Source organism: Passer domesticus, chromosome 20, assembly GCF_036417665.1.
Source record: "Passer domesticus isolate bPasDom1 chromosome 20, bPasDom1.hap1, whole genome shotgun sequence".
NCBI lineage: Eukaryota > Metazoa > Chordata > Aves > Passeriformes > Passeridae > Passer > Passer domesticus.
Window position 1 is genome coordinate 11,189,504 of NC_087493.1, and position 20,613 is coordinate 11,210,116.

At 53.9% G+C, this 20,613-nt stretch overlaps 1 protein-coding gene across 1 annotated transcript; it reads left to right on the top strand.

Moving 5' to 3' along the window:
• Positions 1–7,008: 7,008 nt before the first annotated feature.
• Positions 7,009–19,782, top strand: ELAC2 (elaC ribonuclease Z 2). The gene is made up of 24 exons (XM_064395520.1): positions 7,009–7,283; positions 7,347–7,397; positions 7,467–7,537; positions 8,602–8,666; positions 9,246–9,303; positions 9,759–9,827; positions 10,296–10,445; positions 10,942–11,000; positions 11,738–11,796; positions 11,887–11,959; positions 12,704–12,816; positions 13,347–13,445; positions 13,631–13,769; positions 13,846–13,931; positions 14,895–15,004; positions 15,263–15,359; positions 15,457–15,595; positions 16,337–16,375; positions 16,525–16,634; positions 17,005–17,104; positions 17,174–17,294; positions 17,474–17,552; positions 18,184–18,328; positions 18,923–19,782. Exons 1-24 carry the CDS (start codon positions 7,024–7,026, stop codon positions 19,163–19,165), a joined length of 2,535 nt encoding a protein of 844 aa, XP_064251590.1. The 5' UTR covers positions 7,009–7,023; the 3' UTR covers positions 19,166–19,782.
• Positions 19,783–20,613: the final 831 nt, after the last annotated feature.

A 20,613-nucleotide genomic window follows, 5' to 3' on the forward strand; every position in this document is an offset into this window, starting at 1 on the left:
GGCCAGCAGCGAGGACAGCGGGCTCTGCAGACCCCAGGGGCAGTGCCCAGGGCATGCAGCCCCTGCCTCAGCCTTGCCCATGCCCTGAACATCCCCTGGCAGCCCCAAGTCCGTGCTGGGGCTGCTCCTCCTGCAGTGCCAAGCCCCAGTCCCCCAGGAAAGCTCCTTCCCTGCCTGCGGTCTGAAGGGATGGGGAAGGACAAGCTGGAGCCTTTCCCCAGGATACTCCTAAAAATACATACATAAATAAAAGTGCCCTTTCAGAGCCTGTAAGCCCCAAGCTGCCATCCAAGGGAAGGCACAGAAGCCTCGTGTCCCTGCTGTGGGCAGCTCCATCACGATGCAAAATCCCAGGGCTCTGGCATTTGGGGTGTGTATGGAGCAGAGGCAGGAGCCCCATCCCATGGGAGAAATGGCAGGGTTGGATGCAGCAGCCATGCCCTAAAACATGAAATAACTTCTTCACCCCCACACTGCATGTCTGGAATACAAATACTTCCCTCAGGCAGCCCTAGGGAGGCAGGGATGCTCTCCTGCACCAGGATGCTCTGCCCTGTGGAGAACTCTCACTGGGCAAAGGGAATGGGGCACCTCCCTTGGTGGTGGCACCTGTGTGGGGACAACAGGACAGGGTGTTGAGACACCCTGGAACCAGTGCAGCTGCTCCTGTGCTGTGAGATGGGGCTGTCAGCAGCCCCAGGGACCCCGATCCCTCCTGGCCCCACTGCTGCCCACCCCGGGCTGGGCATGGGGGCATGGGCACCGTGCATGGGGCCGGCAATGCTCTCCCCACGCTATTCTTAGGAAGGGTAAAGTTTATACAAGAAATTTAAGCTTTAAGCCCAGGCACCATAAATAGTCTATTTTTCAAGGGCTTCAAGTCAGTTGTAGGCTCGAAGCCAGAGGCAAAATTTGGCAGCTGTCTTTGTTTAGTGATTAATTAAAATGAGGTAACAAAACGAGACATATCTATTAACGAGGGTATTTGCAGCGTCAGTAGAGGATTCCAAATGGCTGATTTTTTCCCCCCTTGTAATCTTCAAACTTCTCGTTAGGAAAACAAGCTCTTCCTCCGGGCGCAGGCGGGCTGGGAGGGAAGGGCTGAGCCGCGGCCCCTCGGCCGGGCAGCGGGAGGGGAGCGGCGGGCAGGCGAGGCTTTATCTTTATGGTCCTCTTCCTTTAAACAAAGCAAACCTCTGCATAAAGATTTTTCCAGTTTGGAAATTTTATTAGACCTTAAAGTAAACTTCAATGGAGAGACCCTTGGCTGTGAGAGAGGCGGGAGGGGGGAAGCTTTGCGCATTGCCGGCTTTTCCCCAGCCGGTGCCACCCAGTGGGAATAAAACGGGAGCGATGGAGGCAAAGGGGCATTTTCCAGGCTCTTTTCCACGTTTGCCAGGCAAACAGGGCCAAAGCCATGTTCCCTCCTTGTCTTGGGGCAGCAGTACACAGCATTTTGGGCACCCTGAGGAGGTGTGAGCAGACGAGGCGACAAGGAGGAGGGTGAGGATGGAGCCTGGGAGGCTCGTTCCCATCCACCGTGCTCTCAGCTCATCCCCGACTCTGGATGCATTTCCTAGCTCGGAAAACCAAGTGGAGCATGAAGCTGCCCTGTGTGGGAGGCGCCTGTGGTCCGAGGAGGGGGTTAAAGTGTGTGCAGGGGTCAGAGGCAGCTCTCAGGGTGTGTGAAACAGGTTCACCCTCCCCAAGGCTCCAAAGACTTAGCCACATGGGAAAGCACCCAAGTATGAGGAAAAGGGAAAAACATCCCAAAATAGTTTAGTCTTGTTTTCTGCACTGAGAGCCCAGACAGGGTGGGAGTTCTGGTTGTGTCTGAGCTAAAAATTACAGTAAATAGAGCAGTGGCTGCAAAGCCCCATGTTCTGGATAAGAGGAAGATGTGCAAACACCGTCCATCAGGGCGAAGCCACGCTGCAGTGAAGGACCATAAATAATTGAGGAGGGGGATGCAGTGAAACGAGCTCCGTGCCAAGGGTGAGCTGTCAGCCACCCACTGAAGTGTGTGCTGCTCCAGTTTGGTTCACGGGGTGACTGGGAGTGAGGGCAAGCAGCTTGGGACCACTCTGAGCTGAGCTGGGATCCCGGCATCTCTCTCTGCGTGGAGGTCTGGCACCACTGGCACCAAGAGGGGCTGGTTCTGTCAGGACACACCAGCTCTGGGCACCCTGCTCTCCCTGCACCACTCTCCAGGCCCATCTCAGCTGCTGGGGAAACAGCAGAAATGCTGAGCTCTAGTTTCTGGAGGAGGCGATGGAGTGGGGGTCATCCATGCAAGAACAAGAGGCGCTGGGTCCTGAAGGGATCTGCTCCACACGTGAGGAGCAGGATGGGGAGAGGGCTGGAGCTCAGAGTGGAGGAAAGCTCTTCCTTGGGGGATCACTGTCCCAGGGAGGAATAAACGGGGGGATTCATCCCATGAATGCTCCACAGCCCTCTTTAATCATCAGGAGCTACCCACATCAAGCAGCTGCCTCAAGGCCCTGGGATGGGTGAGCTGCTGAAAAGCCAGCAGCAGCCCGGGGCCCTGGGCTGTCCAAGCTGTGTCTGGAGCTGGCTGCGGGCAGGGTGCCATCCTCAGTGGGGCACAGTCCCATGTCCCAGACTCTGCTCTGGAGGGGGACAGACCACCCGTGGGGCAGGGTCCCATGTCCCAGACTGCACAGGAGGGGGACAGGGCACCCGTGGGGCAGTGTCCCTGCCTGTGCCACTGCAGGAGCTGGCTCTGCTCCCCGGGCAGGGGCCCTGGGGCCCGGCCTTGCCGCAGGGTTTGCCCTGGGGGTGCTGAAGGTGGCACCGAGGGCAGGCGACAGGCAGCCGGGGTGTCCGGGCTCTCCGGACAGGGCTGAGCCCGAAGCAGCAGCAGGTGCTGGGCAAGGACGTGCAGCAGCCCTGGGGCAGCGCGGAGGGGATGGGACAGCCGGGGACAGCGGGACAGCTCGGGGACAGCGGGACAGCTCGGGAGGTGGCGCTGGGACAGCCGGGGACAGCGGGACAGCTCGGGAGGTGGCGCTGGGACAGCCGGGGACAGCGGGACAGCTCGGGAGGTGGCGCTGGGACAGCCGGGGACAGCGGGACAGCTCGGGAGGTGGCGCTGGGACAGGCGGGGACAGCGGGGGGAAGCGGGACACCGCAGGGAGGGTGGGCTGAGGGGCTCGGGGGGCTGCGGGGACTCGCCGGGGCTGCCCCTCGCTCACCCCCGCCCGGTGCCGGCGGGACGCGGTGGCGGCGGCGGAGTCGCGGTGCCACCTAGGGCCGGGCTGGGGACGCTGCAGCGCCGGCGGCTGCGGGAATGGGATGGGGAATGGGATATGGGATGGGGAATGGGATATGGGATATGGGATATGGGATATGGGATATGGGATATGGGATGGGGAATGGGATATGGGATATGGGATATGGGATATGGGATATGGGATATGGGATATGGGATGGGGAATGGGATATGGGATATGGGATATGGGATATGGGATATGGGATATGGGATATGGGAATGGGATATGGGATATGGGATATGGGATGGGGAATGGGATATGGGATATGGGATATGGGATATGGGATGGGGAATGGGATATGGGATATGGGATATGGGATATGGGATATGGGAATGGGATATGGGATGGGGAATGGGATATGGGATATGGGATATGGGATATGGGATATGGGATATGGGATGGGGAATGGGATATGGGATGGGGAATGGGATATGGGATATGGGATATGGGATATGGGATATGGGATATGGGATATGGGATGGGGAATGGGATATGGGATATGGGATATGGGATATGGGATATGGGATATGGGATGGGGAATGGGATATGGGATATGGGATATGGGATATGGGAATGGGATATGGGATATGGGATGGGGAATGGGATATGGGATATGGGATATGGGATATGGGATATGGGATATGGGATATGGGAATGGGATATGGGATATGGGATATGGGATATGGGAATGGGATATGGGATATGGGATATGGGATGGGGAATGGGATATGGGATATGGGATATGGGATATGGGATATGGGAATGGGATATGGGATATGGGATATGGGATATGGGATATGGGATATGGGAATGGGATATGGGATATGGGAATGGGATATGGGATATGGGATATGGGATATGGGATATGGGAATGGGATATGGGATGGGATATGGGATATGGGATATGGGAATGGGATGGGGGATGGGATATGGGATATGGGATATGGGAATGGGATATGGGATATGGGATATGGGATATGGGATATGGGAATGGGATATGGGATGGGATATGGGATATGGGATATGGGAATGGGATGGGGGATGGGATATGGGGATGGGATATGAGGATGGGATATGGGGATGGGATATGGGAAATGGGATGGGGAATGGGGTGTGGGACAGGGCTGTGGGAACAGACTGTTCTGCTCCTCCTCGAACAAGCAGGAATTGATTTAATTTATCCTTTGACAGCCAATATCGAAAATAATCACAAGCCACTGCAGCTGGCCGTGGGGTGTTTACCTTTCTTTTATTGAGAGAGCAGAAGGAATATCCCTGACTGGGAGGACTGGGAGAGGGAGACTGGGACCAGGCTTATCCACACATCTGCTGCTCTGGCAGACACAGGACCAGGGGGCTGGGGCAGATTGCAGATAAGAAAAGTTAACTCCTCTTTAATGAAGCTCCCTCGGTTACCCTTTGCTGTTGGCTCCCTGAAACCATTCTAAATTCAATTATTTCTGAGGCCTAATGAATTTTTCTCTTATTTAGTTGCCTATATCTTGGCATATTTATTTTGGGGGGCTTTATTTTGAAGGTTTTTCTGGCTAGGGCAGTGCCTGTCATGTCCTGTGCCACTTTTTGAAAATTTCCCCACTCCTCTGCCAAGCACTGTCATGATTTGCTGCTGAGGAACAAGACCTTTTCAGCAAAAAGGGGGATTGTCTATGCCTGGGACCACATCTTGTGGTTATTGCTTCACCCTCAAGATCTCCTTTCTGATTTTGCTTCTTATTTTGACCAGACTGATTATCTTTATGAGCCACTGACGCACCAAACTCTTCATTTTGTCCTGTGCTGTCTTTAATCTGTGTGCAAACCTGCCCTTTTAATAAACCCCAGGCTCCAGGGGGTGATGATAACCAGTGGAAAACACAGCAAACAAAGGGAAGCACCACATCACCTTGGGGAAACCCCAAAGACAAGGATCCCCCTTTGTCTGTCAGTGGGGTCTGGCGGGATATTGCTTTTAAATCTCCCTCGTGGCACGGCTGATGGATTAGTTACCCACACTCTGCACTGCTGAGTGCTGTTGGAGCACTCCTGGGCACGATGGGGAGGTTCCCTGCAGCCCTGAGGCAGAGCCGGGTTTGTGAGGACTCTCCAGGTTGGGGGTGGTTATTGAAATAAATGGGCAGGAGATCTTTCTCCTTTTTAATGCCTTGATTAAGAAGAATCAGCTCAGGTTGGGGAGAAATCGACGGGTTGCGCCCTCGCCGCCGCTGCTCCCAGGCGTGGCACGGAGGAGGAGGGTGATGCAGCTTTGTCCCCTGCAGGCAGAGCTGGGGATTCTGTCCTCACGGGAGAGTCGTAGATTCCTGCTTTTTTGTCTAACACCCCGGGGCGTCTCTTTAATCAGCATCTTTTCAGGTTAGGGTGAGAAGCAAAAAGGATCCAAGCAGGCACTGGACTACGCTCCCGTCCTTAGACATCACTTAGGTCACTTGTTGGCTCGTGATTTTAGGGGTTTTCCTGGGAAAACTGTAAAAATTCGGGGTGCAATGCATTTCTCATCTGCATACTGGCTCTGATGTCACTGCTGTTCTGGGTCTGTCCCTCCCTGGCAAGCGGCCAGCATCAGGGGGACAATGGTTCATCACCAGCCATTAACAGGTAATGGAAGAACTCCTCTTTAACAGCGAAACTAACTTACAGCAACTGGCCTGACTTGTTTTTAACTCTAAAGATAACGTTTTATTCATAACAGTTATTGTGTGTGGGCTCTGCTCGCTGCAGGGGGACTGAGGCTTCTGGGGGGACATCAGAGAGGCCAGGCACTGCTGAACAAAGAACCAAGAATTTCCAGTTCTTGGGGTTCGAAGGACATTTCAGGAAGGAGTTTGGTCCAAACACCCCATTCATTAGTGGAATTTATAATTAATTGTGAAACATGTGGAGGAATGGTTTTAGGTATTGGCCAAGGAGATAAGGAGACAAGGGATACTGATGGTCAGGGTTGTTTGTTCTGGTTAGAACACCATCCAGGGGCTCTTTTGGAAACAAAGAGCCCCAGAGCTGCCACAGAGGCTGGAGAGCTCAGGAACAAACCGGGCTGGGCGCTCGTCCAGGCCCCGAAGCGGGCCCTGGGGGAGAGCAGCGGGAATGGCGGGGCCGGGGATCCCTCTGAGGGGCCGGGGAGGCTCAGCCTGAGGGAGCCGGGCCAGGGCCCGCAGGGCTGCGAGCCCAGAGCCCGCAGGGACCACACAGGACCGGCTGGGACCGGCACGGAACCGGCAAAGGACCGGTAATGACCGACACGGAACCCGGAGGGACCGACACAGAGCCCCGGTAATGACCGGACACAACACCGGACGGACCGCACACACAACCGAACAGACTGGGCCATAGAACCGGCAGGGACCGACAATGAGCGGACACAGAACAGACCGGACAGAGGACCGGCAATGAGCGGACACAGGACCGGCAGGGACCGACACAGAGCCCCGGTAATGACCGGACACAGAGCTACCCGGACCGGACACGGAGCGGCCCGGACCGGACACGGAGCCGCCCGGACCATTATCCCCCGAACACCGACCGGCGGAGCCCTGTCGCATGTCAGCGTCCGGGCCGCACACCGGCGCCTCGGGGCGGAGCTCCGATTGCCATTCTCACTCCCTATTGGTTCGCCCTCATGACGCACTGAAGGGGGCGGTCCGACCGCGGGCATTTCTGCCCTGCCATTGGCTGCGGCGCGCCGGGCGGGGCGGGGCGTGGCGGGGCGTGGCGGATGTGGGCGCTGGCGCGGGCGCTGCCGCGCGTGTGGCGGCGGGCGGGCCCCGGCGGCGCGGCCCGGGCCATGGCCGAGGGCCCCTCGGCGGCGCGGCCGGCGCGGCGCCCCAAGGACGTGCCCCGCCACGTGTGGGCCCGCGAGCGGCGGCGGAACGCGGGCACGGGCCTGGCGGGGCCCAACACCGTCTACGTGCAGGTGGTGGCGGCCGGCAGCCGCGACGCGGGGGCGGCCGTGTACGTGTTCTCCGAGTTCAACCGGTGAGTGCGGGGCGGGCGGCGGCGCTCCCGGGCCCGGCCCGCCCTGACGCGCTGTCCCCGCAGGTATCTGTTCAACTGCGGCGAGGGCACGCAGCGCGCCATGCAGGAGCACAAGTAAGTGGGGCACCGGGGGAGCGGCGGGCGGCGCCGGGCCCCGCTCACCCCCGTGTGCCCCCTGCGCAGGCTGAAGATCTCGCACCTGGACAGCATCTTCCTCAGCCGCGTGTCCTGGGCCAACGTCGGGGGGCTGCCGGGTGAGTGCGGGCACAGCCCGCCGCCGCTTTGCGGGGTGTTCCTGCGGCTTGAGCGGCGTTCCAGGCGGCCGTGGGGACGCGAGGGCGCTGCCTGAGGGCTGGGCTGGGCTCTGCGGCAGGGCAGACACATGGTGGAACAGCTCCTGCATGACCAGCATGCCTGGCTTCAGCTGGCCAAAAGCTCCTGAGCAGGAGGTGTTGGGCTGGGCTGGGCTCTGCGGCAGGGCAGACACATCGTGGGACAGGCCGTGCATGAGCAGCATGCTTCAACTGCTCAAAATCTCCTGAGCAGGAGGTGTTGGGCTGGGCTGGAGTCTGTGGCAGGGCAGACACGGGCTGGGGCAGGCCCTGCATGAGCAGCATGCTTCAGATGCCCAAAATCTCCTGAGCAGAATGTGTTTAGCTGGGCTGGGCTCTGGGGCAGTGCAGACACATGGTAGGACAGCTCCTGCATGAGTAGCATGCTTCAACTGCTCAAAATCTCCTGAGAAGGTTGGCTGGGCTGGGCTGGGCTCTGCAGCAGGGCAGACACGGGGTGGGACAGCCCTGACCAGAATGCTTGGCTTCAGCTGCTCAAAATCTCCTGAGCAGGAGGGGCTGGGCTGGGCCTCTCCCACTGCAGACCCTGGTGGGACAGCTCCTGCCTGACCAGCATGCTTCAGCTGCCCAGATTCTGAGCAGGAGGTGTTAGTGTTGCCAGCAGGGAGGTGTTTGGGGATTGGGCTGCTTTGAGTCCAAAGGAGCACACAAAAGCTGGTGGGCACCACTGTGCTCAGTGCAGGATGTGGTTAGGATAGATGGCTGTCCATTAAAATTCTGGGAATCTCCAAGGAAAGAGATCAATGATCTGTTCTGATGCGTTGCTCCAGATTAATTTTAGAAAGATGTGTATTTTCTTTGTCTGCAGAGGCAAGTGACTTGTTGAAACTGCCACAAAATTCAGGTCCAGGTTCAGTTGTGGCCTTTGTGAGAGGCCCAGCATTCCTGAACAGAGAGGTATCTTTGTTTTGGGGTCTCCAGTGCTCACTGGACTGTGATGAAGCTGTTTCTCTGCTTGCTCTTAGGTATGATCCTCACCCTGAAGGCTATCGGGCTCCAGAGGTGTGTGTTCCTGGGGCCACCAAAGCTGGTGAGTGTGGCAAGGTGCAGGAGGCAGAGCAAACCCTCAGAGTGACAAAGCTCACCCTGGAACTGGGAGAGCTGGTGGCAGAGGGGATCTCTGTGCAGGTGTGACATGCTGCTCTGAGTTAGTGTCACCCCAAAGGGGCTGGCTTGAAAATCCAAATCTCCTCAGTTGCAGGACAGCAGAAATCTCCTGCAGCTGCCTTGTAGGCTGGTGTCCTGATAAATCAGCTTTTGGGAGAGGGGAGGGTCTTTGTTTCCCTGCCTGCTCCCTCCCCATTTGGCATTGATGGGAGCTCAGGCTCTGCTCTCCTGTTTGCTGTGGTCCTTGCCAGCCTAATGCCACGTCTGGACCAGAAATTTGCAACCCTCAGCGTTGTTGTAGCAGTTTCATTTCCCTGCAGTTTCTGCTGACTAACTGCCTGGCTGGAGGGGGTGGGGAGTGGCTCTTTGCCTTTCTGAGGGCACAGTGCCTGCCAGAGGTGGGACACCTGCCCAGGGCAGTGTGAGCTGCTCAGGCTGGTCGGGCTGGGTGTTTGTCATGGCACTGCTCCTGCCCTCTCCTGACATCCTGTCTCTTTTCCAGCAAAACTACTTGAAAGCCATTCGCCTCTTTCCAGGGCCCCTCAAAAGGATGGATTTGGGTAGGTGATGTGGGGCAAAGCAACTTGGAACTTTGTTTCATCTCTGGCCGAGGTTGCATTGCCTCAGCCTCTGGTTTGGGTCCTCTCAGAGGATGTTTTAAACGTTGGTTTTGCTCTGATACACTGTTAAAGCCCTCACAACAGTGTTTCCAGCTCTGTTTCTGCTCAGGGGTTGCCAGGCTGGCTGATACAAACAGCGTTTGGTTTTAAAACACTGAAGGTAGTTTGCATCTAAAGTCTGCCAGTGAATTTGCTCATCATGGCATCATGAGGATGATGAGCTTTTAAAACTTTAATTGTTCATTGGGGTGTGCAGTTGGGCAGAGAAAGGGAAGGGGAATGTTCAGCAGGTTGTGTTTAAGAAAAACAAAGACACATTATCCTGATGTGCACCCCTTGAAGGGTGGGAATCTCTGCTTATGCACTTGGTAATGGTGGTGTTTGGTCTCTCCCAGCTGTGCAGCTGCACACAGAGCCCGAGTACAAGGATGAGACAATGACTGTCTACCAGATCCCTCTGACAGGTGAGCACGGCTGCTGCAGGGAGACAGGGGGAGCTCAGTGAAGGCTCAAGCAGCAGCTTCTGTTTGCCAGCCTGAGGAAGCAGAGGTTCATTAATTTGCTTTTCTCAGGAGAAGCATCTCATTTAAGTACCAAGACCTGCTGAGTCAGGTTGGCTTGTTCCTTTAGGTGTGGGTGGAATGACCTGTGAAACATGCCTGGGTTTGGCTTTCTGAGGTGCCTTCTCTGCTGGAAACTGATTCTGAGGGTGCAGCACAGACTTGGCAGAGTTTAACAGTTTGAGGAGAAGGGCTTGGATGAGGGGTGGCTGCTGAAATAAGTGACTGCAGAATGCAAGTGCAAGCTGGACTGGGGGGAAGAGTCTGGATTCTGGTGCAATTTAAACCTGACTGCCATGGAAGAGGAAATGCTGCTCATGCTTTTCTTCTATGTTGCTGTGGACTGAGTGATTTTTATTGGATTTGGGACAGGAAAACCACTGGCTGCTGGAAGTTCACCCCCGCAGAGTCCTGGAGCATCTCCCCAGGGTGGAAATAGCCCTAAAGGGGACACAGGGCCTGGATCCCCGAGAGCTGCACAGCAAAGCTTGGAGCAAGGAAAGGAGAGCCCAAAGAAAGCAGGTGAAACACATGGAATGGCCTTTTTAACTTCAATGAGATGATTCCAAAGGACAGGAATTTGTCCTCTGAGCCACTTGCTGTCTGAAAGTGAGGTCTGTAGAGAGCCTCAGCTGGAAGGTTCCATGGAGCAGAATGTATTCTGGTACTTTGGGAGTTGAGAGAGAGCTTAAAAGGCCTAGGAACTGGACATGATGGGTGCTTGGGTGGGATTAGTCCCTGTAGTAGTTTGCTTTTGGTGGGGATAGATGCTTCAGCCTTTGTAATTTAATTACAGGTGGATGCTGGGCTGATGATTTTTCAGTCTTGGGCTTTAGTTTGGCTTCCTGTACTTGAAGCCATGGGCTCTCTGGCCTTGCATGTTCATAATATTTTGCTGCTGGGCTCTAAGTTAAGTGGATAATGTTCCTGTTAATGCTTTAGCAAATTTTGGCATGTCTTGGTTTTAAGAAAAGTGATAGTGAGTGATGATTTTTAGTAGTTTTGTTTTGTTTTACAGGTGATGAGCAGAAGTGTGCAAGGAAGCATCCTGAGCTGGTGACAGCTTTTCTTTGTAAAGTGAGTTTGGGCACAGGGACACTAAACCAACACAACAGAGAAGAGAATAAAACAGGGTATTTCAGGGGGGAGGGACATACAGTGATCCTCTGTAACCACAGGATGAGTTGGTTGGAAGAGACCTTAAAGATAATCTCATTCCATGTCCCTGTGGGCAGAGACACACTTGCAGGGTTGAACCATCCAGTCCAGCTGCCTGGCTACTTCGGGCTACCCAAAATTTAAAACATATTATTGAGGGCATTGCCCAACAGTCTCTTAAACACTGGCAGGCTTGGGGCATTGCCCACCCTCTGTAAGGAAATGTTTCCTAATGTCATCTTGCTGCAAGGATTTAAATGGAGACAGCACTTTCAAGTAGGGCTTTGAAGCTCTAATGTGTTTCTGCTTTTCAGGTGTAATGTTGCTGTAGCCTGAGTAGGAATGTGTAAAACTGGAGGTGTTTTTTAGAATCCAGCAGTGGTTATGAGTGTACAGTCCATTCTTGTTTAACCCTCAGAGGGGAGGGCAGATTTTCTTACTTGCTTGGCTAGAGAGGGGAGCAAGAAGCAGCAGCATGATCCTGGAAAGCAGAGAGCCCGGAAAAGCCTTTTTGGGGTAAATTGGAGCAGTGGCTGTGGAACTGAAAAAGAACAAAACATTCCCTTGGTGTGTGAAGAAGCTCTTAAGCTGGCAGTACTTGATCTTGTTTCATGGCCCTTTTTATTTGGGTGATGATTGTGTTTGACTCTCTGCAGGTTCACCCAAGGAAGGGGAAATTCCTTGCAGCTAAAGCCCAAGAGCTGGGGCTGCCAGTGTGAGTATGAGAGCCCAGCCTGGGTCACAGGGCAGGAGGAGCAGGCACGGGGCTGTTGGCAGCTAAATATTTCTGTGCCCTTGTCCTCAGGGGAACTCCAGCCATCCTTCCCATCATTACAGCTCTCAAAAACGGGGAGAGCATCACCTTTGAAGGCAAAGAGGTAAGATGTGTCTGTGCTTCTGTTGTGGCTTTGCCACTCTCCCTCCCTCGCTGGGCTCCAAGGGTGACAATTTTTTGTGCAGAATGCTTTTCCTGCCAGTGCATCCTGGGGCTGTTCCTGCTCCAGGCTGTTACTGAGTGTGGCCTGGGCTGTTGGGGTGGTGAGCAGGGAATGAGCTCCTGTGTGGGTATGGCTGGGTGTTTGCTGTTTGGCAGAGCTGCTTCATCTCCCCTTCCCAGAGCTGGTGGAGTTAATCCCTGCATTGCTTAAATCTGGGAATTGGATGCCTGTGAAGGCATCACTCCCTCCTGACCCTGTTTGCACCTCTGACACCAAAATAAACTCAGTAGTTCTGGGGTGCAGGGTCTGCATCTCTTAGACACTGGAGTGAGAGGCAGAACCAGCTCTGGCCATGACCCAGTGAAGATCCTGACCTGGCAGACAGGATCAGCACATCTTTGTGTCACAAGAATTTTATAAAGCCTTTTTTTCCTTACACATGCTTTTGCTACCATCTGAATCTGCCATGGGAACCTAGAAACTGCTGAAATTCCCCTCATGGGTTAGGTTGTGGTTTCCCTGAGGCCAGGGCTGGGATTTGCTGTTACACAGGTTTGATTTTGCTGTGTAATGGGAGCAGAAATGCCCCAGAGCTGCCCTGGCTGGGTGCACTGAGCACTGGGAGTGTGGAAGGGCTGTGTGTGCAGGCTGGCTGTGGTGTAACCACTGTGTATCTGCCTGCAGCTCTTTCCTGAGGAGCTGTGCACCCCCACTGACCCTGGCCCCGTGTTCCTCGTGCTGGAGTGTCCCCACGAGGGCTTTGTGGATGCTGTCTGTGAAAACGAGACCTTCCGGAGGTAGGGCTGGGCACCTGCAGTGCTTGGGCAAGAACTGTGCTGAGTTTTCCTCCTGTTCTAGCCTAGGTGTGCTGTTTCTCTTGGCTGATGTCTGAGCTCTTTGGCACCATTGAGGAGCTTGAGATGCAAGAAAGGATTGGTGGTGGATTTTGGGGCTTTTAGGAAAGGCAGGACCTGTGGGTTCTGTGACTGCCACGGGCCTGTTTTCCCTCCAGAGCAGCAATGTGCCCTGGTGTCTGCCTGGGGAGCAGTGCGGGCTGCTGGAAGCCTGGACTGCACATAACAACTCTGTAGGGCTTGTGCAGAAGCATTTGGGCTCCTGGAGGCTCTGCAGATGTTGCTGCTGATGGAGGAGAGGAATTTCCTCATGGGGGACAGTGAAGGTGTGAGCGAATGGCCTGAGCCTGGAGCTCTGGAAATAAATCCCTGCTGTGCCTGCCTCGGGGGGCATCTCTGGCAGCACCAGAGGGGGAGGAGATGCCAAGGACACGGAGTGGAGCACAGATGTTCTTTCTGGTTGTGTGTCCCAGGTACCAGGAGGGAGTTGCTGAGCACCAGGTGGCCCTGGTTATTCACATGACCCCCGAGTCAGTGCTGCGGGACAGCCGCTACCAGCACTGGATGGAGAGGTGCGTGTCCTCTGCTCCCTGTCTCTGTGGGCAGCAGCCTGTTCTGCTGCTCACGCCTTTGTGCCAAAGTAAAGAGCTCTAAAAAGAGGGCTGTGCTGGCTCAGGTGAGATTTTAGCTCAGGTGTGCCCATGTGCCCAGTTCTGATGTGAGGCTGAAGCTGTTGGGCATTTTTGTCCTCTGACAGATTTGGGCCTGGCACTCAGCACTTGGTGCTCAATGAAAACTCCTCTGCTGTGCACAACCCACGCAGCTACAAGATCCAAACTCAGCTGAACCTCATCCACCCAGAGATCTTCCCTCTGCTCACCACCTACCAGAGCAAGGTAATCCAGGCCCGCCTTGCCCCTGTGCCTGCTGCCCTCAGCAAAGGCTGTGTCTCATGTCCCCCTCCTCCTGCAGAAAGCAGAGGCTGTGTGCCCTGTGCCCATCGTGAGAGGGGAGTGCCTCCTGAAATACCACCTCAGGCCACAGCAGGAGTGGCAGAGGTCAGTGGGAATCTTTTTCTTCCCAGGTTTTGGGTGTTGGCTTGAAGCAGCTTTTTGGTGGGGGAGGGCACTGTGGGATCCCCTGCAGATCCTTTCTGGTGGCTGTGCTGGGGGAACTTTTGAAGTCCTGCCCCTGAAAGTCTCAGACAAGGTGTAGCACATGGAGTGAAGCACTGAAAACAACACCTGGCCAGTGCTTTGGAGTGTTGTTTCCATCCCTTGCTCCTGTAGCCTTGTGGTCCTTTGTCCTTTGCTTTGACTCATGCTGTGCACCCAGCTGTGGCTGTGGCAGGGCAGAAGGGGGCAAGGAGAGAGTTTTTGGGGATCCCAGGGAGGGTGTTGCCTTCTGAAGACCTAGAAGGCCTGACATTGGAGCTGAGAGCTCCAGGTGGTTAAACAGTTACTAGCTTTGCTCCTGGTGGGCAAATGGGTGAAGCTGCTCAGTGAGAGCCTTGAGGGACCACAGGGGGCAAGGGGATTTCAGCCACCAGGGCTCAGATTTCTGTCCTTGCTGGGCACAACTGCAGGTGCCAAGAAGAGTTTAAGCTTCTCTGTTGAGGTAACTGAAGACCTGTAGTGCTGCACATGCTCTGAAGCAGGCCCAGGTTTCTTACACTTTTCATCAGTGCCTGGACCCCTTTAGGTGTCAGCTCCGGTTTCAGGACCTTCTGTGCTGCCTTGCAGTGCCCTCTAGTGCCTGGCAGCTCTGGATGGGATGAAGTGCTCTTGCAGGAGCTTCTCCACTTTGGTGGAGTGATCATTTCTGTGCCTGGCTCAGCCCAGCCAGGCCTTTTTGGCACACACCACACTTGTGGATGTGTCTTTTACAACCCCTCAAAATGGAAAGAGCATTTGTCCCCGTTTTGTAAGGCTGTTTTGTCACAGGGGTTTGGCACTTTGCTCTGAAAAGGGCTGCTTCAGCTCCTGCCTTGCCCCATCCTGATGGGTGGCCTGTTGTTGCAGAGATGCTGTGACTGTCTGTGATCCTGATGAGTTTGTCACTGAGGCCTTGGATCTCCCTGACTTCCAGACCCGTGTGAAGGAGTGCAAGGAGAGCCTGTCTGCTCTGCCAGGTACAGATCAGCAACTTAGCTTGGATCAGTGTGGTGGAAAACAGGATCTCTTGGTGGCCCACTGCTTCAGAGCCCAGATGAAGCTGTGAAGTGGTGGGGCTTGTTCTGCCTTCCCTTCTAAACCTGCTGCTGAGGGGCAGAAATGCCTGTGCTGCCCACGTTGGCTCTGGAGTTACTGGGCAGGTGAATTAGATGGTGTCTGACTGGGCAGTGTGTGTAAACATTTGCCTAAAAATCCTTATTGTCTGTTTTCTCTAGGAAATGTGGGTGCTTATCCTGAAATCGTGTTCTTGGGAACAGGATCTGCAATCCCAATGAAAATCCGCAATGTCAGCTCCACGCTGGTGAACACCAGGTAAACCCCAGGGCTCTCTGATCTCTGCCTTCCAGCCCAAAAGATCCCCTCAGAGCCCTGAGAGTGGCTGCTGATTGTCCCTGTCACCTCTCACCAGTGCCACCAGGTCCCTGCTCCTGGACTGTGGAGAAGGAACTTTTGGACAGCTCTGCCGCCACTATGGAGAGCAAGTTGACCAAGTGCTGTGTAACCTCGTGGCTGTGTTTGTGTCCCACATGCACACAGATCATCACTCGGTGGGTGCAGGGGCTGGGAAGGGGCTCTGTGCAGCTCTGCTCTGCTCTTTGGGTTCAGAGCTACCTGGGGAGCTCCAGCTGATGAATGTGGGCTGCTCTGTATGGGAATAAATCTCATAGGTTTCCATTTTCTTCATGGTGGAAAAAGCCCATTCTTTATTCACATAACTCCTTTTTAGACAGTTTTACAGACCTTGTGTGGGACTCCAATTGGTCAGTAGTTTTCTTGCCAATTACTTTTATTGGTTAGTAACAAGTTGTTATTCTGTATGGAATGGTCACTCAAGCCCCTGGTGTATATGTGCAGGGAAGTTGTTTGTGAGAGATAGTTTTCAATTTTCTATCTAACAGTGCAAAAACAGTTTATGTAGGTGCAAGTTGTTTTTTTATCCAGGAAAATGGGTAATGAATGGCCCACAACAGGATTGCATTCACATGGGAACTTGCAAAATGCTGGCTTTGGCAAGGCCAGCCACTGATTCCAGGAGAGCAGGCTTGATTTTATGAATCCTTTCTCTATGATTTTTGTACCTTACTGCAGCAGCCTCTGTATTCCTCTCTTCATTCATTCCCCAGGCACTGCTGAATCTATCTGTGTTTCTAATCACAGAATCACAGAATAATAATCCCCTCTCCCTTCTCGTTTGTTCTGACCCTGGGCTTGCTGAGCTGTGGTGGCTGTTGCCTCTGGCTCCCCAGACATTTCTGACTCCCCTCCTGTCTCCTGTGTTCCCTTTGCAGGGGCTGGTGAATATCCTGATGGAGCGGCGGAGAGCTTTTGTGAGTACTTCCTCTGCTCCTGAACATGGCTTGAGTGAGGGGAGGGGAGCTTCAGAGTGGTGGAGAAGCACCAGCCTATCCCTACAATTCTCCTCTCTGATTTGGTGTACATCTGGTACTGATTTTCCCCCCTCCCTTTGGTTTTGCAGGCAGCCCTGGGTCAGGATTTCAGCCCTCTGTTTCTGGTAGCTCCTGAGCAGATCATGCCTTGGCTGCACGAGTACCACAACCACTGTGAGGAGATTCTTGGAGACATCAAGTGAGTGTTCTGTGTGGAGGAACGGCCTTGGCCTTTATTCAAGGCAAACTCATCCATTCCCCCAGCCCTTGGTTGGAGGTGGCTCTGACTCCTTCCACTGCCTGTAGAACAAGGATATGCAGTCTGCAGAGGGCAGGATGGAGTTAACCTGTGCTGCTTAGTGAGGTTTAGTGCAGGCTTCCCTTTGCTGTAGGAAAAGGGAGTTGGGCAAGTAGAGGAAAGAGTATTTGATAGTGGGGTAGAAGTGAGAGGTTCTACAGGTCACCAAGGCACTGAACTGAGGCTGAGGAGGAGAAGTCAGCTGCTTGAAGAGAAGAACAGGTTTTATTTTGTACCTGTCCTTAATTATGTCTTCTTCCCTCCCTGACAGAATGATTCCTTCTCAGTGTCTTGTGAAAGGCTGTGAGAACATGAGACCCAAAGCCAAGGAGTTTGTGAGCTCTCTGTTAGAGAGCTATGACCTGGCTGAGGTGAGTTCCTGAGCTGGGGACTCCGTGGCTGGAGGGGACCTGGAATCTAACATTTGTATCCTTGTTCAGTTTCAGACCTGTGAAGTCCAACACTGTAAAAATGCCTTTGCATGTTCAGTGATCCACAAGTCTGGCTGGAAAGTAGTTTATTCTGGTGATACAATGCCCTGCATGGCCTTAGTGCAAATGGGTAGGTAACAAAGCCCTCTGCTTGCAGAATCTCTTGGAGAAAGCTCTCCCTCTGTCAGTATCCAAAGTGGGCATCCCCAAACCTTTGGTGCTGTGTCTGCCACACAGTGAGGAGCTGAGGAGGGACAGGAGGGCTGGTCAGTCTTCAGCTGAAGATTGAATGTGTGATTGTTTGCACAGGTAAAAATGCCAACCTGCTGATCCACGAGGCCACGCTGGAAGATGGCATGGAAAAAGAAGCTATAGAGAAGACCCACAGGTGGGGTGTGTTCTGCTGTCTGTCCCGTCAGGAAGGGAAAGGTGCACAGCTGGGTGTAGTCCTTGGAGCTGGAGGTGAAGGGCCCAAGTCCTGTCAAAAGTTCTGGTGTGCACGGAGCTCTTCTACACTAAAGATGGGGTGCTGGTCATTGCAGCAGCTCTGAAACCACCACAGCTCCTCTCAACATCCCCAAAAGAAATGAGGAAAGCTTTCAAGGAGTCATTGGATTGGTGGCTCTATAAATAGACCAGCCCAAGGCAAAGACCCTCTGCATGGGAACATCCTGGGACTAAGCTCAGGAGGCAGAAGAATCATCTTACCCCCAGAGCTCACTGAGAACCCTGCAGCCAGGGATTCCCTGTGCTGCCCAGGCAAACGTGGGAGACCAAGACTAGCTGCTTGAGACAATTCCTGAGACAAGTGCCTGTCCCCAGGTTGTGGAGCTCTTAAATGCAAGGCTCCAACGTGTACAGCTGCATTCCTGCACTCAGGGTTGTGTGGAAGTCAGAGTTGCCACCAGTGCAGGCTGCCCAAGGGAGAGGGGCCTGTGCCCGTGAGGTCACTTGGTGTGACCCTGCAGAGCAGCAGTGCCTGCCAGCCTGGCTGTGACCAGGGCGTGTTCCTTTTGCAGCACGACCTCGCAGGCCATCCAGACTGGGATGAAGATGAATGCAGAGTTCATCATGCTCAACCACTTCAGCCAGAGGTACGCCAAGATCCCGCTCTTCAGCGAGGACTTCAGCGACAGGGTCGGCATCGCCTTTGACCATATGAGGGTAAGGTGGGAGCTTGGGGCCAGCCTGGGAGCGGTGTCACTGTTAGTTTGGGATGGCTGCTCATGAATTAAATGCTGCTCTTGTGCTGTATCAATACTCCATCTCCTGAAGAGCAGGCTCTGAAACAGCTCCTTTAACTGCTGGCAGCAGATAGCCCGTGTCAGCCTTGCCCCACACTGCTGTGGGGTGGGTGCTGATGGCCCTTGAATCCAGCTCTTAACACACTGGGTACTTGCCTCGTGCCACCTCAAGTCTGTGCTTGCTATTCCCAGCCAAAAACCCTAATTTTGCTTCCATTCCCATCCCAACTGATGAGCTGCCCCAATGGCTTTCTGTAGCAGACATCTGTAGAAGACAAGAGCTGCCTGAAGGCACTCGTGGCAGTGAGGGCAGCTCACTGTCAGTCAGAATTAGTACTGGGCCACAGCATTTCTGTGAAGAAAACATTAATAACTCGTTGAGGTCAGGGCTGCTGGGTGCAGGTGCTGCACACAGGAAGGGGCAGTGCCCTGCTCCCTGCACAGGCCGAAGGCAAGGGGGAGTGAGGAAATCAAACAGCAGTTGTCCCTCAGGAGCTGTGTGCTTGTGTTTCAGGTACGTTTCGGTGACTTCCCAGCCATCCCGAAGCTGATCCCGCCCCTGAAGGCTTTGTTTGCTGATGACATCGTGGAGATGGAGGAGAGGAAGGAGAAGAGGGAGATGCGGCTGCTGAAGGAGACTGCCCTGATCCTGGACAAGCTCACCAGGGGGGACAGCACAGAAGCAGCATGCCAGAAAAGAAAACAAGCCAAGAACCATCAGGAACTGCCAGACAAGAAGCTTAAAACAGCCAACTGAGAGGGACAAGGCTGGGAGTGCTCTGCTCTGAGAGAAGCCTGGCTCTGCACAGGCCTGGGCAGTGTGTGCTGCCAGCACCACGGGATGGGCTGGCCTGGGCATCTGGGTCTGCTTGGCCATCATGGATCTCCCTGGGCTGCAGCTCCACGGGCTGTCAGCAGCTCTGGTCCTTGTGAGACAGGATCTGCCCACACAGCTCCGCTTCTGGGGGCTCACCATGGGGCAGCTTTACTTTTAACCAAAAATTATCTCTGAACTGTTTTTAATTTTGGGGTTTATGCTACCAAGTATTGATAATGTAACAGCAGCAGCTGTGACCTTTGCAAGAGATCAGGTGTGAGAGGCCCTGGAGGGGCTGTGGGTTTGCCAGAAGAGGTGAGCATGTCTCAGCTGGTTATGCCCCCCTTCACGGTCAGAACCCAGGTGATAGGAGGAAAATTAACAGTAAAATGGGACCCAGTTGTAGGGTTTTAGGTTAAATTAGGGATGAGAATACATCTGTACATTGATGTTCCCATTTTATTTTGGTTTTCTCTGCTGTTTTTTTGATTCAACAGATGAATTTTCCAAACTCTTTATTTAAAATCTGAATAAACCACTTGCCATCCTCCAGAAAACTGTGTTGTGTGTGTATCACTAATGCAGAAACAAAACCCTGGATTTCTCTGGGGAACCACCTTGGCTTGGCTGGCTTTGGGGTAAAGACAAAGATCAGATCTGGCTCATGCTGGAACCTCATGGCTGTGAGTGTCCTTGAGCAGATTCTGGTTCCAGATGCAGGAAAGTGGCACAGCAGGCAGAGAGGGGGAAGGTCTGTGTTTAAGAGGAGTTTTTCAGAGGGCCAGCCTTTTTGTGGGCCAGCCTTGCTTCCCTTGCCACTGCTGCCACTGCCTGTGTTTGGAAGTAGGAGGGGAGGTCTGTGCTGTCCCAATAAAGGAGATCATTTTTGGAGGCAACTTTTAGACACCCAGATGATGTTTGCACACAAGTCTTAAGACTTCATTTTGACTATTTGGGAAATTAAGGGACAAACTATCAGCAAAGCACTTTAGTTGACGAGCTATGCTTTAGTGTGATGCTTGTCTAAAGCAGACTGGAGAACTGACACATCTGTGTCCTCCAGAAATGCTCTGCTGGGTTTTTATGAATAGCAGAGCACTGGGGAAAACCAAAATGTTCCTGGCACTGGACAGGTGGAAGTAGGAGTGGGCTGCAGTGCCCAGGGGAGGACCTGGTTGGGGTGACACGAGCAACTCTGGAACTGCACAAAATCCGTGTGCTGCTTTCCATGGAGTTTTAGAAGGATCTTTTATTTGGAAAACAATGAACTGCTTCTCCCAGAGGGCATTAATGAAGTGGAAATGCAGCGGTGGCTGGAGCCCACAGCACCAAAGTTTCAGCTTCAGGGGGTTGATGCGGGAACAGCACCAGGGGTGAGGGACAGCAGC